The sequence below is a fragment of the Rattus norvegicus genome, chromosome 10 (genome assembly GCF_036323735.1).
Source record: "Rattus norvegicus strain BN/NHsdMcwi chromosome 10, GRCr8, whole genome shotgun sequence".
In the NCBI taxonomy this organism is placed as follows: Eukaryota; Metazoa; Chordata; class Mammalia; order Rodentia; family Muridae; genus Rattus; species Rattus norvegicus.
Window position 1 is genome coordinate 86,423,194 of NC_086028.1, and position 26,284 is coordinate 86,449,477.

Here is a 26,284-nt window from a genome sequence, read left to right on the forward strand (position 1 = left end):
GCAAGGCCCTGGGTTCAGTCCCCAGCTCCGGGGAGGGGGGGGGGGAGGAAGGGTTTATTTGGTCTAAGGCATTGACGGTGTAGTCCTCTGGTGGTAGGGTAACAGTGGCGGGATGAGTAAATTCCAGGCCATCTGTTACACAGAGAAACCTTGTCTTGAAAACCAAAACAAACAAACAAACAAACAAAGATTAGACCCACCATGTCTGGTCAGATTTTTAAGTTAGAGTACAAAGTATTGTTTTTCATTAAGGCATTTTTCCTGTATCAAGATTCCTTGTGGGGTTGGGGATTTAGCTCAGTGGTAGAGCACTTGCCTAGCAAGCACAAGGCCCTGGGTTCGGTCCCCAGCTCTGAAAAAAAAAAAAAAAAAAGAAAAAAAAAAGATTCCTTGTTTTGCATTTTACCAGCACATTTTCTTCTCTATCCTTGAGCACAGCTATTATTGTCTTACTCCTTCCAGTCAATTCCAGCATCTGGTTCATCCTAGGCTTAGTCTCAACTGGTTCCCTTTTCTCTTGAATATGGCTTAGATTTCCATTTCGTCATCTGATTAGTAACTTTGATTCATAGTATGGGTGTTGCAGATGACACTGTATAGAGAAAAATCTGGGTTTTGTCATACTCCTGTGGAAATGATGAAAACTTTTATAGTCAGAGGAAATAAACTATGAAGCTGCTGATTGTTTATTCTTAGCTAAAGGCTGACCTTTGTGTGCTGAGCTAGAGACTTGGGAAGAGGTTTTGGTCTGCCTCCCTTTTTCCCTTCCCCTTCCCTCCCCTTTCTCCTTTCTCCCTTTCTTCTTTTCCTCCTTCCAAAATGGTCTCACTAAATGGCCCTAACTAGCTTTGAAGTCACAATCCTCCTGCCTCTGTCTCCCAAGTGGCTGGGATTTCAGATGTGAAGCACCTGTCTCTTAGCACTCTGTCTGTCTGTCTGTCTGTCCTCCCTTCATGAGGTTCCCTCCCTGGATCTCTAACTGCTCTGTTTGTCTTTTTCCTTTAAGTTTATAAAATTGTGGGAACTTTTTTTCAAGGTTTAACTACTCCATGTAGGTCTGGAGAGATGGTTCAGAGGTTAAGAACACCGACTGCTCTTCCAGAGGTCAACCATCTGTAATGGGGATCTGATGCCTTCCTCTGGTGTGTCTGAAGACAGCAACAGTGTATTCACATGCATTACATACTTACATACATACATACATACATACATACATACATACATACTGCTCCATGTAGGTGTCTAGAAGGCTAAAAGTTGTTTTAAAAAACTAAATGAAAAAGGAAACCGGGGCTGAGGGTGTCGTCTGCTTGGCAGAGGGCTCTTGGCAGAGGTCTTGCCTAGCATGCGCCTGATCTTTGGTTTGCTCCTCACCACTGCAGACTCCTCAGATAGCATAGGCTGGGTGGTTTTCATCCATTGACACAAACAAGGGTCATCTGGGGAGAGGGAACCTTAACTGAGGAATTGTCTCCATCAGATTGGCCTACAGAGCCATTGTTTTTTCTTGATTAATGATTCATGTGAGAGGGCTCAGCCCACTGTGGGTGGTGCATCCCCTAGGCAGGTGATCTTTGAACTTATAAGAAAGGAAGCTGAGCAAGCCATGGAGAACGAGCCAATAAATAGCAGTTCTCCATGGTGAGAACATTGTAACATATTGCTGAAATCCCAAATGCTCTGGAATGGAGGCGGGATGATGGGAGGATCCGTGAAATGGCTTTGGAAACATCATCTTGTCCTGACTGTTTTGTGTCAGAGTAGATACACCTCAGCCACCCGCCCCCACAATGGCCTTGGCAACACTTTTTGGGACTCTCCATGACCCTGACTATTGTCCAGACATATCAGCCAGAATAACTGATGTTATTATTAAACGCAAAACTAAAATAGCTAAAATAAGAGAAAGTCTAAATCAGAAATAATTGACATAGCCTGGCATGGTGGCGCACACCTCCTTTAATCTCAGCACTCAGGAGGCAAAAGCAGGTGGGAGTCTGTGCATTCAAAGCCAGCCCGATCTACAACGCAAGTTCCAGGATAACCAGGGCCACATAGAGAAACCCTGCCTAGAAAACCAGAGAGAGATGGGCCAGAGAGATGGCTCAGTGGTTAAGAGCACTGGCTGCTCTTCCAGAGGACCTGAGTTCAATTCCCAGCAACCACATGGTAGCTCACAACCATCTGTAATGGGATCTGATGCCCTCTGATGTGTCTGAAGACAGCTACAGTGTAACTCATATAAATATAGTAAATCTTTGAGAGAGAGAGAGAGAGAGAGAGAGAGAGAGAGAGAGAGAGAGAGATGATTTAATGTTTGGAGAAAGATGTAATTTTGTACCAAGAAACAAAATTCCTTGTTTGCTGCTATAGCCCCACGACTAAGCCTAGAACCTAGCATCTGACTTACACTTAATAAATATTTTTGAAGGCAAGGTAAGGGAAACTGGGATGTAGTTTCTTCCCTCAAACTTTGATTATTCGGGTTTCTAATGCATACCAGAGTTTTATATAAGGCCACAGAGTTAAGTGCTATAGATGAGCTCTTTGTTTTGTCTTCCCAATTTGTTTCTTTCTTTGGTGCTGAGAATCGAACCCAGGGCCTCCAGGTTCAATTTTCCTGTTTCCTGTTCCCGAGTCTCTGGGATTTCCAGCTTGAGCACCACCTCTGACTCTTGTTTGTTTTGTCAAACGGTTACTGGGTTTGTAACATTTTAAACAGGAAGCTGTGGGCAACAGAACCTGTAGAGCATGAAGGGTTCTCCAGAACACGAAATGTCTCCTTAATATATATATTAATACATATGTATACATATATATGTATGTATGTATTATATATACATAATACAGCTTTTTAAAGCTTGTGCTGTGTTCTCCAGAACACAAAATGTTTCCATATATATACATATGTGTGTATATATATGTGTGTGTGTGTATATATATATATATATATATATATATATATATATATATATATATATAGGTTATGTATACATCATACAGCTTTCTCCCTGAATGTATTTCTGCAGCCCAGAAGAGGGCGTCAGATCCCATTACAGATGGTTGTGAGCCACCACGTGGTTGCTGGGAATTGAACTCAGGACCTCTGGAAGAGCAGTCAGTGCTCTTAACTTCTGAGTCATATCTCCAGCCCTTACTTTTGGTCTTTTTTGAAACAAGGTTTCTCTGTGTAGCCTTGGCTATCCTGGAACTCTGTAGAACAGACTGGCCTCAAACTCAGAGATCTTCCTGTCTTTTTGTCCTGAGTGCGGGATTAAAGGCCTACGCCACCACCACCCCACTCACAAGAGGAGAAGAAAATTATTCAGAAAGAAGGGGACTGGAAAGATGACTCAGCGGTTAAAAGCTCTGCTCTCACAGAGAATCCAGGTTTGATTCCCAGTGTCCACGAGGCAGCTCACAGCCACCTGTAACTCCATTCAAGGGACTTCAGCGACCTTTTCTGGCCTCCACGCCCATGGCACATATTCATACGTACAGGCAACACACACACACACACAGACACACACACACACACACACAGACACACACACAGACACACAGACACACAGACACACACACACACACACACACACACACACACACACGCTAGGATGAGGTGTTTAATTTTGATTGGGCACGTTAGTGAGTGAGCCAAAGGGGGCTTCTGATTGCTGGACTTTAATAGTTCCATAGTTCAATCTTCTTAGCCTCAGAAGGAGGAAGTAACCAAATAAGGGAGTAGACCTGGGGAGCTCGCTTTAAGAATGTAATCTAACAGTCGCCAGGCGGTAGTGGTGCCTGCTTTTCATCCCAGCACTCTGGAGGCAGAGGCGGGCGGATCTCTGAGTCTGAGGCCAGCCTGGTCTACAGAGTGAGTTCCAAGAGAGCTAAGGCTACACAGAGAAACCCTGTCTCAAAAGGGAGAAGGGCAAGGCCATGTTCTCCACACTCAAGCTCCTCAGAGTCCCTTCATAGTCCAGGCCGAGTAGGACTACGAAGTGAGACAGTCTCAAACAAACAAACAAACAAACAAACAAACAAACATGTGGAGATGTGGCTCAGTTGGTGGCCTGCTTGTTCAGGACACCTGCAGCCTGGGTCCTGACCCTAGCACTGTATAAAGCAGGAGTGGCCGTGCACACCAGTTATCCCAGTGCTCAGGAGGCAGAGACAGGAGGATCTAAAATCCGAGGGCATCCTCAGCTACATGAGAGTTGGAGGACAACCTGTGCTGTCTGTTTCAGGGGAGGGGGAAGGAGCTGAGGCAGCCATTGTAACCACACAACCTCTGGGAATCTCTTTATAAATATAGACCCTGTCTCTGCCTGTTGAAAAACCACAGAAGCACTAAAACTATGTAACAGTGTACACACTTGATACCAGTGGGCCCGATTTCTAAATAGTATCCCTCTCTAAAAGGAAGCAGAGCTCCTTGGAGAAATGGCTGGCAGAACAGGGAAGGCTGTCAAAATGGGAAGAAGGTCCCTTTCCAGTAAGAGCTGAGCTCTTCCTTCCCAGCAAGCCTTTCCTAAAAAAGAAGTAAACAGGCATAGATAAAATATAAAAAGGAACTCCCTGAAGGCAGAAGCAAGCAAATGTGAGAAGCCGGGAGAGCGGCCTCCTTAAGGGTTGTTCTTCCTGTACCCACTGTGTTGTTGAGTTGAAAGACCCCCCCCCCCAGAAAGGGAATTGTACAAGCCCAAGGCCCTCAACTATAGAAGTAAAAAGTAAGTTTTTAAATACACAGACTCAGAACTAAAATAAGCCTGGGAAAGTTCAGATGTGTCCAAGCTTTGTGGGACAAGCTGACCCATCATTTAGACGAAACAGACCATAAAAGAAAACAAAATACAGAAACCAGTCTAAATTATTGATATTGCTTTATGGGCCACCTAACAAGAGATAAGCCACTAGCCCCTGACATTCCGGACATTAGGCGCGCCAGTCCTCTCGAGCTGACTGGGACGCCCGCAGGTACCTGTGTACCCCAAAATAAACCCTCTTGCAGATTGCAGCCTGTGGACTCGGACTGGTCATTGGGCTTGAGGATCTCCCTCCTGAGGGAAGATTCTCTCTGAGAGTCTTACAGAGTTTAGGTTTCAAACCTGGGGTGAGTGGCTAAGGTGCCTGTTTAAAATATCAAAGCAGACCTGGCTGCCAGGTTCTCCCAGAATCCCTCAGTCCTGCTACATGGCCCTTCTGGCTGGTATACCCCACTGGTACCCTAAATTCTCCATCACATGGACTGGGTGCTCCTCCCTATATAATCCAGCCATTTTGGTTACCTGCTCTTTTCTTACCGCTGAGCCTTCTGATTCCCCCTCTCCATTCTCCCTTCTCCCCATCTCCCAGTGTGGCCCAGTTCAGTCTGGTCATGTCTACTCTGGTGTCTCCCAGAGATCCCTGTCTCTGACCATGCCCTTCCATATATCTAGAATAAATCTTCTCCTCTACCATAGCTAGGACTCTGTTATGTTTCGTAAAACGGCTGTATAATGCGGTGGGAGCGGGTGGAGCCTGCCGAGGGTACCTGCACAATCGTGCCAAGCGATCGGCTTAGTATAAAAGGAAGTTTATTGGGAGACGGGAAGGGGAGCTGGAAAAGGGTAGAGACAGAGAAAGCGGGGACAGAGGAAGACAGAAAGAGAGAGAAGAGAGAGAGGAAGAGGCTGGCCAGGAACACACACGAGGTGACAGAGAAAGAGAGAGTGTGAAGATGAGGGGAGAGAGAGAACAGGAGATGGAGAGAGAGCTGGGCTGCAAGCAATCCTCTTATGCACCTGCCTGGCACCTGGTGGCAGGTGATGATGTAAGCTGTTGCTCGGTCACTGTTGCTAGGTTCCTGGGAGGAGCCTAGTGGAATTGCCTCAAGCCAAGCAGGAGCGTATTCTTCTTTTTTTATTTCTTTTTCTCATTCATCTGATGTCAAAACCTAGGATTCATGTTCCTTTGCTTTTTTTTCACTCAGCGACTACCTGTAGTTCCAGCTCCTTGGTATCAGAAGGTTTTGTAGCTTCCGAGACACATGTGATACCTACACACAGACAAGTTCGAGGAATATACTACCTGGGAGTCATATGGCAAAGGAAAAAGCAATGAATGTTCACACATGGCCACACGCGCGCGCGCGCGCGCACACACACACACACACACACACACACACACACACACACACACTTCAAGAACAGGTCTCTAATCCAGGCTGCCCTTGAATTCCTGAAATTGTTGAGGGGGATCTTGAACTTCTGATAAAATGGTTCACTTACGAAAGCTATGAAAACCACCCTAATTAAGCCAATTAAGAGTATATAAGTCCTGGACTGGAGAGATGGCTCAGGGGTTAAGAGCACTGACTGCTCTTCCAGAGGTCCAGAGTTCAATTCACAGCAACCACATGGTGGCTCACAACCATCTGTAATGGGGTCTGATGCCCTCTTCCGGTGTGTCTGAAGACAGCCACAGTGTACTCACATACATTAAATACAAAGAAATCTTAAAAAAAAAAACCTACAATATTTTTTTTTATAAAAAGTATATAAGTCCTTTTATTAGCCAGTGACCAAGACCGAGTTCAGGCCTCAGTGTCTCTTGGTGCTGAAGCTCTGGGGTGCATCATTCTTAAGAGCAAAACCACACTTACCACAGCGTTTGAAAGGAGCCAGAACCACATCTGTCTTTTTTTTTTTTTTTTTTTTTTTTTTTTTTGCAGAGTTTAGCAGTATTTTCCAGACACCACATGACTTTAATCCCAAATGTTGGGATTAAAGGGATAAACCACCATCACCACCACTCAGCCAACTCCTCCCTCCCTGTTTCTTTCTCTCGCTCGCTTTCCTTCCTTCCTTCTTCTCTTTCTTTCTCCCCTCATTCGTCTTTTGGAACAGGGTCTCCTGTATCCCAGGCTAGCCTTCAACTCACTATGTACCTGGCTCCCGCCCAGGCTCCTACCTCCATTTCCCCGAATGCCAAGATTACAGGCCCGGTGCCACTGCACCTGGCTTAACTGAATCTTTTTTCCTACTGGAATCATCGGTGTCTTTCTCACTCCAGGTGAATCGATATAAAAAGCCAACACAGTTATAATTGCTAGAATATTCCTTCAAAAACCTGAAGATGGTTTCTTAGTTTCCTGGGCAAGTGTTGGAGGTCTGAGGTCGTGGAGCCTTCTCTGGCCTTTGTGGACCACCCTGTTGTTCATTCCCATCTCCAGCTTCCTCATGCTTTGAACATCTTGTTTCTTTAGGGCTCCCCTTTGCACAGCATTCCAACGCCCACAAGCTAAAGGGCTTCCTGCCTGCCTCGTGTGTCTGAGAGTCATGAGGGCTGCTTAAATGCTACATGCCTTAGGCTCATTCACATCTCCTCGTCTGTGTAATCATTAATAGAACTAAAGGGAGTTCACCCTTGAGGCATCAGAGGCTGCCTCAAAAGGCATTTCAAAAGGTTTTTTTTTTTTTTTTTTGCATTTTACCGAAAGGCCTTTATCTTAAACATTCTTGAGATTTGAAAGTAAAAGCCTGAGCATTATTTTGGGAAACTCAAGGGTAAAATTGAAAAATAGACCCCTTCCATGGAAACAAACTGCCAGTCAATACCTCAAGAATGCCCAAAGGTTTAGTAGGTCGCATAAAGATTCTTATACAACTCTCTTGCCTCAACACTGGGATTCTTTACTGGACAAGGTAAGAAATAGAATTTGTTTTTATATGAAAGGAAGGCACTCTAAAATTATTGGACTAGATACAGATGATCACAGATTTACTGTTCTTTCAAAAAGTGCAGAGATAAACTTGTGTGTCTGTATGTGTGTGTACACATACATGTGTGTGCAATGTATAAGTGTACGTGTGTGTATATGTGCATGTATGTATATGTGTGCACATGCGTGTGTATGTGTGTAGACTAAACTCAACATGTGTTGTTCCTCAGGTTTTGTCCAACTTCTTTTTTTTTTTTGGTTCTTTTTTTCAGAGCTGGGGACCGAACCCAGGGCCTTGCGCTTCCTAGGCAAGTGCTTTGCCACTGAGCTAAATCCCCAACCCCTTTGTCCAACTTCTTATTTTATTATTTTTATTTTTTTTAATTTATTTATTTATTTTATGAGTACACTGAGCTGTTTTCAAACACACCGGGAGAGAGCATCAGATCCCATTACAGATGGTTGTGAGCCACCATGTGGTTGCTGGGATTTGAACTCAGGACCTCTGGAAGAGCAGTCAGTACTCCTAACCTCTGAGCCATCTCTCCACCCCCTTATTTTTACTTTTTTGAAACAGGGTCTCACTATGTACCTCTGGCTGGCTGGCTGTGGACTCACCACATATATCAGGCTGACTTCTAACTCACAGAAATCTGCCTGCCTATGTCTCCCAAATGCTGGGATTAAATGCATGTGCCACCACACCCAATTAGGCTAGGCTGGACGACTAGTGAGTCCTGGGGATTCTCTTGTCCCTTTTTCCCCAGAGATAGGATTATTTGTGAGCATCGTGCTTGGCTTCTTTTTATGAGTCCTGGGGACGGGATTCAGAGTCTCTTAAGATTTTTTTCTTTTTTTTTTTGTATGGTATGTGAATACATTGTCACTGTCTTCAGACACAGCAGAAGTGGGCATCGGATCCCTTTACAGATGGTTGTGAGCCACCATGTGGTTGCTGGGAATTGAACTTTGGGGCTGGAAAAATAGCCAATGTTCTCAACTTCTGAGCCACCTCTCCAGTCCTTTTTTCTTAAGATTTATTTTTATTTTTATGTCGGACTCAGATTCTCGTGCTTCTGTGGCAAGCTCTTTACTAAATGATCTATCTCCCCAGCTCTCAGAAGCAAATTCTCTTTCTTTATTTTTCTTTCTTCTTCTTCTTTTTTTTAATCTCTCAGATCTTAGGACCAAACCAGAACCTTGTGCTTTCTTTTTTTTTCCTTTCTTTTTTTTTTTTTTCTTTTTCTTCGGAACTAGGGACCGAACCCACGGCCTTGCGCTTGCTAGGCAAACGCTCTACCACTGAGCTAAATCCCCAACCCCAACCTTGTGCTTTCTTTTTTTTTTTTTTGGTTCTTTTTTTTTCCGGAGCTGGGGACGGAACCCAGGGCCTTGCACTTCCTAGGTAAGCGCTCTACCACTGAGCTAAATCCCCAGCCCCCAACCTTGTGCTTTCTAAGCAAGGACCAACCCCTGTAGATTCATAGAGTTGAAAAATTATGTACAGCAAATTTCTTTACCAAAGTCTACATAAGAGCTATAAGGATTGAACAGTTCTTGCCCCTCAAATTTACAGCTAATCTAAATGTGTGATTATTGTGATATTGTCCCCTTATTTGAGAATAGGACATTTTCAGACGTAACTGAGTCAAGGCCCCATTGGACTCATGTGGGTTGTAATCCAGTAACTGATGTCCCCATAAGATTGAGAAAGTGTGGACGTAACAAGATACATGAAGGAAAGTGAAAAGAGGGTGTGTATTCCAGTGTATCCCCAGAGTGATACCTCCGAAAGCCAAGGAATACCACTGATTGGTAGGGATCACCAGGAACTGGGAAAAATAGGAGTCTTTTCAGAATTATGACCACAGACACCTTCGTTCAAGTCTGTAGCTCCCAGGATCGTCAGAGTCTAAACCAATACCAGCTACTCCTGCAATACCAGCACATGGGAAGTAGAGGCAAGAGGATTGGGAGTGCCAGGCTAGCCTCAGCTACTTATTGAGCTTCAGGCCAGCCTGAGCTACATGAGACCCTGTACAACAAAATTTCCACAGCCAAAACTCTCCACAAATAAGCAACCCACTGTGATTATTATGGCAGTTAAAGGAAGTCATCCAGGAAGTATACAGACAGGAGTGTAATAAGCAGATATTATACTTCGAAACACTTTATTACTGTCCTGTGAATCTAAGTTGCAGATTTAGAAATAGAGCTAACTCCTCACTGGTGGGAATTTAGATAATTGTCAGGTGTTCATTCAAGCAGAAAAATAGAAAGAAGCCTTCTTTATTATAACTACAGTAACAAGTCTTGTAACGTTGTGTTTAGTTTTTGAAACAGAATCTCATGTAGCTGAAGCTGTCCTTGAACTCTTGATCCTCCTGTCTCCATCTATCAAGTGCTAGGAGAACAGACATTTGCCAGCATAGCTTCTGTTTCTGATTTAAATTGTCTGTCTGTCTATCTATCTATCTATCTATCTATCTATCTATATATCTATCTATCTAGAGTGTGTGGACATGTGCTTGAATGTGCTCACATACACAGGAATCTCATCTCACTGGCCCTCTTGTGACTTCCCAACACTCTATTTCTTTGATTCTTATATCTGCTATCTACTTTGGCTGGGTAGTGAAGGGTTAATTAATCTTTGTTATTTGGGTGTCTAAGCGAGGTTTAGAGTTGATAGCTTTGCTTAAGTCTCAAATGGAATTGCCAAACTCCTTTAGGGCGGTAGGCATAGTCAGCAACATCTTATTTTATCATCTTATTTTTGGTTTTGTCTTTGTGAGATTGGTTCTCACCCAGTTGCCCAAGCCAGCCTTGAAATTCTGGGCTCAAAGATCCTACTGCCTCAGTTTCCCACAGTTAGTAGACTACAGGTGCTTAACAATACACCTGACCCAACTGCATTTCTTTTCTCTCCTTTTCTTTACTTTTCTTTTCTTCTTTTCTTTTCTTTTTTTTCTATGCTTGGAATTGAATCTCATTCATGGCAAACTTGTGTTTTATCTCTGAGCCATATCCTCAGCTTCAAAAGCATTTAAACTTTTATCTTGTTGGACAATGCCTCCAGCCGGCCGTATCCTCTGATAAATGGGTGTATCTACCTCCTAGGGTGATTGTAAAAGTTAAATGAGTCTGTATTTACAAAGATTCGAGGAAATTTCCTGGCACATAGTACAGTATTGATCGTGGCACTCACACCTCTCTCTCTCTCTCTCTCTCTCTCTCTCTCTCTCTCTCTCTCTCTCTCGTAATTTCTTTAGGTGCTTTGTTGTTCTACTTGGCCTGGTATTCACTAGGAGGCAATCCTCCTGCATCAGCATTCCAAATTACTAGTTACTTGGGTTACGGGTGTGAGCCACCTCCCCCCCCCATACATATTGAAATGTGACTTCTCAAGGTATTGGGATAGGGATGGGAAATGCACCTGCTCCCTTTTCCTACCTGCAGTTCCTAATACTGTTTGGTTCATAGTAGTAGACTGAATTCAGCAAATACATTACCCATGAGGTATTATCTAACAGGCAGAAATGCCCTCTCTGACCACAAAGAAAGCTGGTGGATAGAAAAATAGACATAAATCCCAAAACATAGATGCATAGAGGCAAGATAGCCAAGAAGAGAGCATGAAAAGAAAAATAACCAAACACTGGGGAAAGGAGTCTAGCAGGAGATGAAAAGTAAAACAAAAGGAGCCTCGGCTTAGCAGGTTAAAGCATTTTCGGATAAGCCTGATGCCTGAGGTCAGTCCCCAGGAAACACGGGGTTAAAGAGAGAACCAACTCCCACTAAGATTTGTTCTCTGACCTCTATGCTCATGGGATGCATGCTCACAAACACACCTTTTTATATATTATTATTATTATTATTATTATTATTATTATTATTATTATTATTATAATACTTCTAAGAGGACAAACTTTCAGGGAAACCAAGGCACAGGGTAGAATTATAGTCCAGGACAGGCTTTCTTACAGGTAGTGTATGAAACATTTGTTTGTGGTTAGGAAGCAGCTGACTCTGAGGTTAGCTTTTTTTCCCCTTCTTTTTCAAGTCTATGAGGAAGGAAGTGACAGTCATTGTGAAAGACTTGGCAGGATTTCAACTATAGGTCACTGTCTTTCTTGCCAGGAAAGTAGAAGGTGCTGTGAAATGTGAAAATGGTAAAGTCTAGGTCTCAGAAAAGCTGCTTCTCAAGAGAATTGTAATGAAACGATACCTTCAATTACCACATGCAGTAGAAAAATTCAAATAAAATGTTCACTGTGTCCATCATTTTGTTCGGGGTCACAAAACACGTTTTGTAATACTTTTGCCAGGCAGGCAAAATTATCAGTACATGTTTTTTTTTTTTTTTGTTTTTGTTTTGTTTTTTTTAATCTGAAATACCTCCGTCACTACCCTTGAATCTCAATGAGTTCTGCCACCCACAGAGACTGACTGACCAGTTCTCCGAGTTCCTCCCGACGTTTCTGCTGACTCCCTACTCCTCTCGAATAGGGGGGAAAAGGACTCTATCAATATTTAGAAAAGGAGCTTTAAATACAAATAGGTATCATTTTGCATTCAAAAGATGTATGAGGAACTGAAAACTCCTACGTGGTCAGATGGGTTCACAGGAACCTACTAAGCAAGATAAAAATAATTACTTTGTCAACAAACGGTCTTCTGGGGGACTTTTCTTATCATTTGGGTAAGTGTAAAGCCTAGGTGGCTGCTGGAAGAATGAATCCGATACTTTGTAAGTGGACGAGATCCTATGCCTCTATTATAGGATTTATCTTAAGTCGCTCTCCAGTCTGGGGCTCAAATATTTTCAGAGGTCTAAGAACGACAAAGGATGCGTATATGTAGAGAAAACGAGCTTTGAGGCCCCCTGCAGCTCTCAGATCATTCTAAAATGTGCCCATTTTTTTATGCTGTTTTCTCTAAGAAAAGGTTGTGAAAGGGTTCTCTGGAAAGTAGAGATGGCAGATGAGATGGAAAGTCCGAGGATAGCAGAGAGAAAGGATTCTGATGGACTCAGAAGGCAAACACTTCAAAAGTCACACGCCCAGCCCCGATGGCTTCCAGTCTGAGATAGAAATCACAACGCCGGAACAAAGATGGCGACCGCACACCAGGACTCGCCCGAGCCCCATAGACTGTACTGAGGCAGCACGGGAGAGGCAATGTCTCATTGGTCAACTGAGATGAAGTCATCTTGGGGGCGGGACTCGATGGTGGCGTGGGGGCGGAGCCTTGCTTGCGTACGCTGGTCCGCGACTCTGCTCAGCCTGAGCCGGGGGCTTTGCTGCGGCGGCTGCGGTCGCGGCGGCGGAGCGGGCGAGAGGTGAGCGAGGGTTGTAAAAAGAGCGCTTCCCCGGGGGGCCTTCGAGGGGATGTGGTGCGCACTCCGATATCTCGGACGCTTGTCAGTAGAATTAGCCCGGATCTTAGGTCCCTGAGAGAAATATGGGGGGCTCATCTCCCTCTTTGGACACCCTTCCTGTGGGCAGAGGAACTGGAGGGCCACTGCCTAGGGATAACCCGGGAGGGAGGAGGCGAAAGGACAGAGGGGATTGGATAGGCAGAGGGAACTGGGGGGGGGGGATTTCTTAAAGGGTCTTACAATTTGGGGATTTCTCCCTTAACCAAGAGACAGGTTATGCCTGGTCCAGAAAATTTCTGCTTTTTCACTGTGCAGCCCAGAAATGAAGAAGTGAACGATATATGCTCCCTGCTAGGAAGGGAGGATTGGAAAACGTGAGCGAGAGTCCTCCTGGGAGGACCTTAGGTGTGGATCACCCTTTTGCAGAATTACTCTTTCATTCGTATTTCATTTCGCGACCCCCGGAATCTGCTTTTCCAAATTCGTTTTGTGTTTGGTTTCAGTGGGTGTAGAGATAGTCTTGGAGAGGCCTGTAATCATGAAGGAACAGGAGGAGGGCGGCAACTCTTGGGAGGCTGTCATCCCTGTCAGCTCCTGGTCTATGCCTGTCAGACATGATTTCATTTATTTTGAGGTTGTGGCATCTATCCTTGTTCAAGGTGGAGAGGACTGGTTATAGCTGATGTGGGTGATTCAGATTCTTAAGTCAACCCAACGTAATCTCTTGAGAAATGTTTGCTTTAGTCGAGCGTGTTGTTTTGCTGACCTTGAACGCCAAATGCAGAGAGGATTTGTTGTCGGGTTCCTCAAAATGTCTTCCTGCCTTCCCGAAGGGCAAATCTTCTCTGAAACATCAGCCTTACCTATCAGTTAACATGGAGTATGCATGCCATTACGGCATTAAAGGTAATTCAGTGTATGATCTGCTGAGGATCGATATTGCGGATGCTGTTGTACGTAAACTGAAGGGAACTTATCGCGAATAAAAAATTGCGATTTCAGTACCACTGATAGCGCCAACTGCTGACCTGACCGGAAACCTTCAGGCTCCTAGGAGAGACGTGACAGATGGGAGAGGGCAGTTGTCTTGAGGATGGGGATGAGTCGTAGGAAGCCGCGGAGGTGGAAGGCTCTGGCTTGTTAAAAGTGCTTTGTCATTACCGACGTTTTCCTCTCTTGCCTGTATTGAAACTACGCTATGTGGGCTCCTTTGTCTTTTTAAAGTGATGCTAATATGTTGGGATTCCTTAGCCAAGGAATACTATTTTCCCAGTAGTTTGGAAGCTTGGTCCTTTTAGCCAGAGCTATAGGATAGTGCTGGGAATTTTAGGTGATGGAAGTGGGCATTGCCAGTGAGAGGGGAAGCTAGTCAGATCTTTTATATAAGAGAGTAATTAAAGTCTCTTTTTATTGTTTCCTGCTCACAAAACAAAAACAACCCCAAAATGAAACTAGAAAGAGGATGGTTTTAGCAAGAAAATTGTGCCAAGTGTGAAAAAGCAAACAGTAACGAGAAAAGGCTCTGGGCATGTTGGCACATCCCTATAATCCCAGCTCTAAAGAGATGGAGGCACTGCCTGCCGTTGGTGGTGGCACAGGATCCCAGCACTTGGAGGCAGAGAAGCAAGTGGATCTCTGTCAGTTCGAGGCCAGCCTGATCTGTAGAGTGAGTTTCAGATCAGCCAGGGCTACACAGAGGAAATCCTGTATGGGAAAAAAAAAAAAAGCAAAACAAAAACAAAAACAGGTGGGAGACAGGAGTTCAGGGCCAACCTCCACTATACATTGAGTTTGAGGCAGGCTTCGGGTTATAAAAGACCCTGTCTCAAACAAAATAAAACCAAATCTGCTGGTACTGTCAGTGTCCCTGCCTCATATTGAAGAACTTTTTGGGGTTCTCAGTTCCTGTCCTTGTTCTGTGTATATTCTTTTATATTGCGTTGCTCCAAGACACTGTCGTCAATCCTGATTCCGTGATCACAAAGGAAATGCCTCAGTCTAGACTCCCTAGTCTGGGATTTAGTAAATGCTTTGGCAATTTCTCTTTTGCACCCTTCTAAGCTAGAAAGCAAGAGTGCTCTTATGACTTACCCTCAGGGCATGCAAAAGAAGGACCTCACCTAGGGTATTGTTTGTTCTTGGTCCTGTAGGTTAATTCTCAAGCCACCGCCTTGTCTCTCGCCTCAGATTGGAGTGAACAACCATCGCCACCATGGGGGAGCTTTTCCGAAGCGAGGAGATGACCCTGGCCCAGCTCTTTCTCCAGTCCGAAGCTGCTTATTGTTGTGTCAGTGAATTAGGAGAACTTGGAAAGGTTCAGTTCCGGGATGTAAGTGAAAGTGAAGCTGCCTTCTGAGTACCGTTGAACTGTTCTTGTTTGTCATGTTTAATGGCTTTATCGTGAGGGTTTTCCTTTTTTTTTTTTTTTTTTACTTGCAAAGTAACAGCATGGCTCTGGTTTAGTACTGGCAGACGTAAGCTCAGGTTGGCTTTTGTCTTTCTAGAAATGGAAATGGTTTTTGCTAATTTTTCCTTGGATGCTCATCTTCAGGGTGGGGCATGGTGGTTCATCTCTAGAATGTTAGTACTTGGGAGGCTGAGGCAATAAGGTGATGGACCTGGACTAGGAGGAATGAGACCTTGTCTAGGAGGGGGAGGAGGGGGAGAAGGGGGAGGAGGGGGAAGAAGAGGAGGAAACCAAAAACTCAACCAAAACAAAAATACTAAGCATGATGGGAAATGGCCAGTGATCTCTGTCTGCACTTGGGAGGTAAAAAAGCAGTATTATGAATTCAGAGCTGTTCTTGGCTACATAATAAGTTTGAAGCCAGCCTGAGCTACCTGAGACCTTGTCTGGGGGAAAAAAAAGGAAACTATTTTAAGTACTCTTTTTTTAAAAAATATTTATTATTTATTTTATGTATATACGTACACTGTCTCTGTCTTCAGACACACCAGAAGAGGGCATCAGATCCCATTACAGATGGTTGTGAGCCACCATGTGGTTGCTGGGAATTGAACTCAGGACCTCTGGGAGAGCAGTCAGTGCTCTTAACCGCTAAGCCATCTCTCCAGCCCCCTATTTTGTGTGGTTCTTTTTTTCGGAGCTGGGGACCGAACCCAGGGCCTTGTGCTTCCTAGGCAAGTCCAGCCCCCTATTTTAAGTACTCTTGAAGTAGTTGTTAGGAATGCTGGTAGTGGGGTTGGGGATTTAGCTCAGTGGTAGAGCGCTTGCCTAGGAAGCGCAAGGCCCTGGGTTCGGTCCCCAGCTCCGGAAAAAAAAAAAAAAAAAAAAAAGGAATGCTGGTAGAAATATTTTTTACTTTGTCTGGATCTCCTTAATATTACAGCCTGATATTTAAAACAAAAACAAAACAAAAAACACCCCCCCAAGCCCCTTGCAGTTTCTCATATAGTAAGAGCTAATAGGAAAAAATTAAAACAACATCTGAGACATCTAGGTACATCAACAAAACTTATATAGTACTCAAATAAGCATATACTAATAATTCACTGTTTTGGATATTAGGGAAGCATCTCAAAACTAAAAGGACAGTTTCTGATTTGTGTGTGTGTGTGTGTGTGTGTGTGTGTGTGTGTGTGTGTGTGTTTTCTGGGAGTTTATAATCTGAACAAGAAGTCACGGTGCACATGATGAAGGCTGTGGCTAGTCAGGATTGGGGCAGGGTGACTCAGATTCTGTCAGTCAGAGTTCCAGGTACTTTTCATAGACTTTATAATGGTCACAACTTGACATTTATCAATGGGAACAGTTGATTTAAGTCTCTCCTCACAATGATCTCAGCCCCACGGAGACGAGCACACTCTCTGTTTTTCTCACATTTTTGTGTCTTTAGTGCCTATATAAGGTATCCACATTGCTTGGTTGAATGAATGCGTGAATTAAACAAGAGATGATTAGAAACCAGCAGGGTTGACTCATAGAAGTCCTGGAGCTGGCAATCTCTTAGGAAATTAGCCAGCAGGTGGTACTTCTGGAACTATCGCTGTACCCTCTGTGTCTTCAATGCACTTGTCTTTTTCTTTAAACAACACAAACCTAAAAACCAAAGCCAGGCATGATCACTCGCACCGCCAATCCCCTCACAGTCCTTGGGAAGCCAACATGGTCTCTGTGGTAAGTTCTGGGCCAACCACTGCTAGGTCGTCTCTGTAACTAAAAGGTCATTGTGGGGTTTCGGAGGCAGCCTAGCTGATAAAATGCCTGCCACATGACACGTCGACCTTCTTTAAAAAGGTAGCTGTGGTAGGTAGCGCGTTTGCGATTCCAGCCCGAGGGAGGCTAAGATGTTTATCCTGGAGCCTGTTAGCCAGAGGGTGCAGCCTCCTCAGTAAGCCTCAGGTTCGACTCAGAGATCCTATCTCAGAAAGCAAAACCAAAACAAACTCCTGAAGAACAATATCCAAGGTTGACTTCTGGCATCTGTGTGTGAGTGTGCTCAGACATACGCACACGTGCACAGACACACACACACCTCACAGAGGCACCACCAAGTATCATATACATCTTTAGCATTTTTTGATGCTGTCATAGTGTCTGTCACAATGGAAGCACGCATGTGTTCTGCTCCTGTTGGCTGTCAGGTTCAAATGTCGATAGGTCTATAAATAATGATTTTATAGGTATGCAGTGGGCTCTTGTTTTACTCTGCACTTTCTGAATGTACAGCTGGCAACCTTTTGTCGTTCTGGGACAGGGCCTTTTCTCTTCTGTGACCTGTGTGTCCCTTTCCTCTGCCTATAGCTATCTGTGGGGTTCCCTGACTTTTGATTATTGACTTGGGAGGTTTGTAAAAATTCCCCATGTGTCCTAGGTGCTCTCCCTAACTCACTCTTCTTTCTCTTTTTCTCTCGCCCCCCACCCCCACCCCAACCCCTCTTTCCTCCCCTCCTTTTCCCTGCCCTGCTTCTTTTTGTGATGAGGGCTTGCATGGACAGGTCTGGAACTCATAGTAGTCAGACTGGCCTTGAACTCACAACAGTCCCTTCTGCCTCAGCCTCCTCAATGCTTAGGTGTGCCTACTCTGCTAGTCTTCTACTATTGTGTGTGTGTGTGCATTTGTATATGTGCTTCTTTGTATACACTTGCATGTGCACATGTATATACATGTGTGCAGAAGCCAGAGGCCAATATCAGATATATTCCACAGTTACTTAGTATTTATTTAGTTTTTTTTTTGTTTTTTTTTTTTTTTTGAGCAAGATTTTTCTGTATAGCCCTGGATGTCCTGGAACTCTTATAGACCAGTCTAACCTCAAATTCACAGAGATCTGCCTGCCTCTGCCTCCTGAGTGCTGGGATTAAAGGCTTGGGCCACTCCTACCCTACTTCCACCCTAGTTTTGGGGACATGGTTTCCTCGCTGAACCTGGTGCCTGTCCAGCTTTCTTCCCTGGGTTCTAGATAGTGAACGCAGGCTCTCAGGGTCACATCAGGCTCTTTGCTGACTGAGCTGAGCCCAGCCCTGTTCTATTATTAAAGATAAACTTGATCACTTGGTTAATGTATTAGTTCTTAGATGTCTCCAGTGTAAAAGTATCTTATCCCTCGTATAATTAATAAATAATCTGAGGTCATACTTCTGAAAGCTGGTGGTGGTGGTGGTGGTGGTGGTGTGTGTGTGTGTCACACATATGGAGGTCAGAGGACGGTTTTTGGAATCGATGCCGTCCCTCTAGCTTTATGGAGGCTCCAAGGGCTGAACTGAGACCATCGAGCCTGCTTTGTCTCCAGGCACACTCCTTTATGCACTGAGCTGTCTTGTCCACCTTGCAGTGGTTTATTTTTGGGCTGGAGAGATAGCTCAGTGGTTAAAGCACTAACTGCTGTTACAGAGGGGCCAAGTTTGGTTCCCAGTGTTGCATCACTCCAGTTATGTGGAATCAGATGTTCTCTTCTCCATGGGTACCTATACTACACGCACGCACCCACACGCACGCACGCACACACACTCACACACACACTCACACACACACTCACACACACTCACACTCACTCACTCACACACACATACTCACACATACACACACTCACACACACTCACTCACACTCATATGCACACGAATTCACACACGCACACGCACACACTCACTCACACACTCACACTCACACACTCACACAAAGTACATAAGTAAATGTTTTTTTAAAAATGTATCCCAAATAGCTCAAACTTTTTACCCTTTGGTCAGCTACTTGACAGTTCCTCCCTATTCCGTTCTATCTGAAAATCTGTGAACTTTGACCTACATCTTCCCCTACTCACCACACTTCCTCTTTGCCTCCCTCTCTAGTAGCCGTTTGGTGGCCACCTTCCTCTCAATACTTCTATGAATTCAAGCCTCTAACATGTACATGTAGGAGGCTGGAGAGACGGCTCTGAGGTTGAAGAGCAGTGGCTGCTCTTCCAGAGAGTCAGATTTGGCTCTCAACACCTACATGGCAGCTCACAACCATCTTTAATTTTAGTTCCAGGGGATCTGATACCCTCTTCTGGCCTCTGAGGGCACCTTGAATGCCCATGGTGCACAAGCATTCATGTAGATGTACCACCTATACACATAAACATCTTTTTAAAAAGTCTAAATAACAACATAAAATTGTATGTGTAGGTAAGACTCAATGTGCCTGGTGTATTTCATTCAGTATAGCACCCCATGTTTTTTTGTCCATACACCTCTTGGCAGGTTGATTGCATATATTAGTTACTGGGAATAGCTCTGCATATTGATTTCCGTTCTTCTGTGTGTACCCAGAAGTGGGCCTGCTGGGTTGTCTGGTAGTTCTGCCCATTCTAATTTATATTCCTATCAACAATACACAAGAGTTCTCTTTTGTCAACATCCTCATCAATTCATAACACTCATCTTTTTAGACAGGTCTTACTATGTAGCCCAGGCTAGCTTAGAACTCGCTTTGCTCTCCAGGCTAGCTTTGAACTCCCAATCACCCTGCTTCTACAGAGTTGTACTGGCTCCCATCTTTCTAACATTCTAACAGGTGTGAGGTGGTATTCCTTACGGCTTTAGTACATGAGTAAACTCAGACTGCTACCAGAAGGTGACAACCTGGGGCAGAAGAACAGGTATTTACCTTCGTGTTTTCCCAAGCTGAGCACCTATGACTTAGCTGCCCAAGTTCCAGGCAGAGGGAAGGAAGGGAGCTCACTGCTTTGGCTAATTTGTCTTGTGCTGCCGTAACAAAGGAGGCTTTTAGCTTTGCCTGTGTGACCAACACAAAGCCTTTGTATTGATCAGTGGGCAATCTTGATTAGAGTTGCGTTATACACTGGTTCAAAATTTCGTTTCCATTCACGGCATGTGCTGCTTATAACACAGAACGTAGACTCGGCGTTTGAAGTCTTGCTTCCTGTTCTTGTTCTTTCAGTTAAATCCAGATGTGAATGTTTTCCAGAGGAAATTTGTGAATGAAGTTAGAAGATGTGAAGAAATGGATCGAAAACTCCGTACGTGCAATGCGGTCTCTTGACATCCCCTTGCCGAGTCATTTGTCACACGTTAGTCATTAGTCCTCTCAGTAAAGGAATAAAAACTCTACAGTAGAATCAGGAGTGCAGGCCCTAAGCCTGAGTGAAAGAAAGCCAGAAGTAGCTGCCAGCAGGGTCCTAGTGACCATCCAGCCTGCTGGCCCTCTGCAGCGTATTCAGTAAGCAACAACAAATAGATAAGAACCAGATGAGCAAGCTCAGCCTTCCTACAGTGAGGTGGGAGGGGGAGACTTGCGGGCCAGCTAACGTGGAGTACAGTACACTGGCAGGAAGCAGCTAAGTCAGGAACCAGTTCCCCAGAGGGCATAGTGGCCTCTGACCGCCACACTCACGCGTTTATGTACGCAATATAAACAAGTTTGTTAAAAGATTGTAAAAAAAGGAGAGGGAAAAAATCTGCAACCACAACATTAGGCTGAACTTCTTATATGTAAATAGATTTTATGGACTTTGACCTAGGTGGTGCTTAAGGTTGTTCAGATGACAGGCCGGAAACATTGGTTGGTTTTTATTGTTGTTGAATTGGTTTTTTCTTTTACTCTTTGACACTGTAACTCAGGCCTCACTGGAACTCTGTGTAGCTAGCTAGAACTAACCCAGGCAATGATTCTCCTGCCTCGGCTTCTCTGAAGTACTTTGGTTGCCTGTATATGCCACTACTCTTAGATTCTCAGGGGGTTTTGTTGTATTTGTTTTTATGGTTTTTGTTTTTTGTTTTTTGGGTTGTTTTTTTTGTTGTTGTTGTTGTTGTTGTTTTTTTTCTTTTTTCTTTTTTCTTTTTTTCGGACCTGGGGACCGAACCCAGGGCCTTGTGCTTGCTAGGCAAGCGCTCTACCACTGAGCTAAATCCCCAACCCCTGTTTTTTGTTTTTTTAAGATAGGGTTTCTCTGTGGGACCCTGGCCATCCTGGAACTCTCTCTGTAGACCAGGCTGGCCTCACCCTTAGAGATTCACTCGCCTCTGCCTCCCAAGCGCTGGGATTCAAGGTGTGCACCACCTCCGCCCAGCCAGATTGCCATGGCAGAACTATGTTACAGAATTCTGAACGGTAGGACTCAGAACACTATCAACTTTAGAAGCCATCTGAGCAGTTGGTCAAAAGCGTAACATTCCCTAAGGCTTTACAGTTAGGGTACTGAGGAGTGGTGAAAACTTCATTCATTCCCCACAACATGCTTTTAATATATTTTTTTTTTCCGGAGCTGGGGACCGAACCCAGGGCCTTGAGCTTGCTAGGCAAGTGCTCTACCACTGAGCTAAATCCCCAACCCCAACATGCTTTTAAGATGTGGTGGCAAATGCCTTTTAGCCCTGTATTCAGAGACTTAGGATCTCTCTTAGTTCCACCGGTTTGGTCTACATAGACAGTGTCTCAAAAAAAAAAAAAGATAGGTGTTACCCTCGTGAAATGCTAAGGGGCCTGTAATTTCCTTAACATACTCAAGGGCACAAGCAGTCGTAATGGAGCCAGCATTTGAAACTAGGTCATTCTGTCTGGCTCCAAACTCAGGCTCTTGCCACTCTGCCAAACTGATAGGTAAATTGGTCCCTATTCTGGGGTGGGGGATGGGGAGTCAGTAGTTGTCATAGAAACACTCTTTCAATGTTTTGGGTCCTCTTATGCTTAATTTTTGGCTTTTGATGTTTAAAAAGAATGACCCAATTGTTTCTAAGTTAAATGAATCTTTTTGACCTAGAACTGTTAAATGCTCTGTTAACTCCGAATTCTTCTGGTGCCTTGATTGACCAATAATACTTGTAAAGAGAGCTATCATACCTGAAGGAAGTGACACTCGCAGGAGGTGAAGGGACTGCAAGCCAGTTTTAAACTACCAGCAAGTCAGCCCTGGCTGTGCATGTGGGGGGGGGGGGGGGAGCTGCTTCTTTCGTTCGCCAGTTCTTAGAATGAAGCTCTTTCTAGCCAGGGGTCACATCTCTGTAGGTGTGTTTTCTCCGTGAGAATTCCAGGCACGCGCGCACGCGCACTCCACATGAATGCTCTGCCTCTATCTTCCAGGGTTTGTTGAGAAAGAGATAAGAAAAGCTAACATCCCAATTATGGACACTGGAGAGAACCCGGAGGTGCCCTTTCCCAGGGACATGATCGACTTGGAGGTAAACAGTTCCCAGATGACTTTCTACATTAATGCAGGAATCGCCTTCCTGACCGGTTGGCACAGAGGAGTTCTTGCCAACCTTGTGAGCGTTGCTTTTCATTGTCAGCTTTTTCTAGGTGGGGACTGACAAACAGCAGCTCACAGAGATAACATCATAGAGCACTGAATTCATGCTTACTGGTTTACTGAGCCCTCGTTGATGATGGCCCTCACATACTAAACAGGTCTTTGATTTTTTTTTTTTTAGTTCTTTTTTTTCCGGAGCTGGGGACCGAACCCAGGGCCTTGCGCTTCCTAGGCAAGCGCTCTACCACTGAGCTAAATCCCCAACCCCAAAATGCTTTATTTATTTATTTATTTTTTTGGTTCTTTTTTTTCGGAGCTGGGGACCGAACCCAGGGCCTTGCGCTTCCTAGGCAAGCGCTCTACCACTGAGCTAAATCCCCAGCCCCGACCAAGGCTCTTTTAAGTGAAATGTTTTCCTTAAAGTTGCTGGGGATGGGGGTGGGGAATCACAGCATTTGAAGCTGTAGATAATTCGTTACCATGGCAACAGTTGGGGGTACAAATTCAGTTAATGTCTTTTAGAGTGAGCACAGCAAGCTGAATTTGAGTTAACCTCTTAATTTTTCCCCCTTTTCTTTCTTTCTTCTTTCTTTCTTTTCTTTTTAAAAAAAAACCCTAGGCCAATTTCGAGAAGATCGAAAACGAACTGAAGGAAATCAACACTAACCAGGAAGCTCTAAAGCGAAACTTCCTGGAACTGACTGAATTAAAATTTATACTGCGCAAAACTCAGCAGTTTTTCGATGAGGTCAGACTATTGTTTCTTCTAGTACGGGCAGCTGGTATAGCTGCACAAGTGGGCCATGTTTTGATCCCAGTGGTTATTTTAGCCCGTTAGTTTGGAAGCAGTGCCATTTCGCACCCTGTTTTAGTTAAAGAATGTCAGAACGTGTTCCATTTTCCATGTAGTACACAGCCAGCCACGGCTTCCTATGTTTTTAACATTCCCTGCCAGCTTTCACCTCAGGACGGGGGTGGGGTGGGGTGGGGGTAGGGTTAGGAAGGCACCTCCAGCCGCTGGGCAAGTAAGTTGAAATGTTTGCATGATGCCTCCAGCTATGTGTTATAAGGTAAGTATAATTTATATGGCCCTGGAGAAACAAGTCTGGTTACGCCCAAAATTACAGTGAAATGTCTACCTCCAGACCTTTAGTCATGAAATTATTTTGTTCCCCACATTTGGGAGTCTTTTCCGAGTTTTCATGGTATCCTATGGAAATAGCGATATGACGCTAGTTTGGATTTTCCCATAGCACAGTTTATTATTTATAAGGAAAGATGTGACTAAGTTCCCGGGTTTAATATACAGGGACTGAGTTGCCAAATGGCAGCTTTCTAAAGAGAACCCACCCCCTCAGCCCCCCAAAGGAGTTAGCTCAGGTCTGCGGATGGCTTCCTTCTCCTAATTAATCTTAGCAAGGAACATTCGCTTCCAATCCAGATATGTTTTTCCTGATGGTCTAACAGGTATCTTTGCCAAACTTTAGACACTTTATATATCACCCTAGTTACTGTTACTGTGTTCACCCAGAAAGTTTATTTCCTTTACTCAACAAAATCCTTGACAAAGATTTTTAGATATGGAGGACCCATTTCAATCAGTATCTTTCTTGGTTTCACTTTTAATCTGCCTCTCTCGAGAAGAGAACAGTCCTCCACAGTTGTCAAGGTTTCCAGCCAGCAACAACAGCCTCACCTGGAACCTTGGGAGAAGTGTAAAAACTCAGTCCCCACCGCAGACCTGCTGAGTCAGAAACCAGGGCCGGCAGGGACAGGGCCCAGCTGGCTGTTTTAACATGTTTGAACTCAGGCATGCTACTTTGAAAACCACTATGTGGAGAAAAGTCTGCCGAGGATGTGATACATTCTTTAGTAACCATGGATTTTGATTCGGACAAGTCGTGCTAATCCAAGGAGTCTGTGGAGGGAGACAAGGAGATGAGGAAAGTTCCTAGGAATGTATCTACCTCGTCTTCCCAGGAGTAGGGATCTGGTTGTAAAGTAATAGACATTTCCTATTTGCTTGCCACCGAAGCTGAGAGTTTTGAGCCTGGCCACATTAGGAGGCCTGAGGTAATGAGATCAACGCTCAGTGAGCACTTACGTCTTTGCCAGAGGCAAAGCCACCTTCTGCCATCTGATCCCATTGAATGTGGATCCCTGGATGGTCACTGCCACACATTGATGTATTCTTATCTGTTAACTCCTCGGGTGTATAAGGAGTACTTACTCCTGATGAAGTTCAGGCTGGGAAAGACCTTTTCGGTCGAAGGCTATGTCATCTGGTTATATCGGTTATGCTCGGGGGACCCTTGAGCATAGCCCTGCGTACGCTCACAGATCCATTCTATTCTAAATGTGCCCAGGCTGCCCTGGTATATCCTACCTGGCCTCATAGTCAAAGCTTAGCTACTTTTAAATTCATTTGCGGCTTCTCTTACGAGTCATGCAGCAGTGAGGAAAAGGATCTCATTACATCGCTCAGGCAAGCTTTGAATTTGAGGTCCCCCTGATTGCCAACTCAAGGCCAGCCCAAGCTAAACAGTGAAACTCTCTCCCGCCCCCCAACTCCCCCCAAAAGAAATCACTAAAAATAAGATGAACCATTTAGAAAAACGAGTTGCTACTTCAAAAGCGCAGTTAGGCCCCGGGTGTGGCAGTGAGAGGCAGAGACGAGAGGACCAGGAATTCAAAACAAGCCTCTGCTTTATGGAGGGTTTGAGTCCATACTGCGCTATGTAAGGCCCTCTCTCAAAAACAAACAAACAAACAAACAACCAGAAAGAAAAGAACACAAATAGGACTTTATTTCTTTATGATTATTAAGTCTAAACGTTAAGTGCCCTAAAAAGAGACTCCAAGTCTGTATGGCCTTCATGCTCTATCCAGGGTGGGTTCTCTCTCTCTCATGCTAAGCCAACCCAGCCCCGATCTTCCAGGCGCTTTGAGCATAAGGCCTTGGCTGTGAGAGCTTCTCCACCGCTTTTTTCATCAATCTCCCTTCATTTCAAGCACGACCCAGCAGTGCACAGTCTTCCGGCCACAATCACCATGCTTTCTCTCACCACTCGCAGCCGGCACCTGGCCCATTCTTGCCGCTGTTCCACTGTCTCAGCCAGGTCCCTTTCCATAGACCTTGCCCCCGCTACCAAATAGCGATCGCAGACGCTGACGCTGCCCTTACCAGAGGCAAAGTCTCACTGAGTGATCACATTGTATGTGCAGGTGCACACTTAAGCCACACAGAAAGGTGAGCAAACCTCGGACCTCAGATGCGGGAAATTCAGTGTGTAATGAGATTTTGCTTCATGTTTGCAAATGGCGCCAACCACTGCCAACCACAAACCTCTCCTCTTCTCTTATAATTGGGTGACTTCAATCAATAACTCAGAGTAATCAGTCAAAAGTGGCTAAATCAGAAAAATGACGCTTTCCTATTGGTGGTAATAATTGGCAGGGTGTGTAGAAAGGGGATGGTAAACATATGTTGAAT

At 44.6% G+C, this 26,284-nt stretch overlaps 1 protein-coding gene across 22 annotated transcripts in view; it reads left to right on the top strand.

Moving 5' to 3' along the window:
- Positions 1-12,895: 12,895 nt before the first annotated feature.
- The window catches only part of Atp6v0a1 (ATPase H+ transporting V0 subunit a1), a 54,097-nt gene continuing 40,708 nt past the window's right edge, over positions 12,896-26,284 (top strand). For 9 of the 22 annotated variants that reach the window (XR_005489782.1, XM_017597194.2, XM_017597196.2 and 6 more), the window contains exons 1-5: positions 12,896-13,043; positions 15,233-15,411; positions 20,487-20,565; positions 22,626-22,723; positions 23,411-23,539. Coding sequence is in view for 21 of the 22 variants with exons in the window: in XM_017597194.2 (XP_017452683.1) it covers positions 15,295-15,411; positions 20,487-20,565; positions 22,626-22,723; positions 23,411-23,539 (423 nt within the window). In the remaining variant the exon portion in view is untranslated. 22 annotated transcript variants of the gene reach the window in all.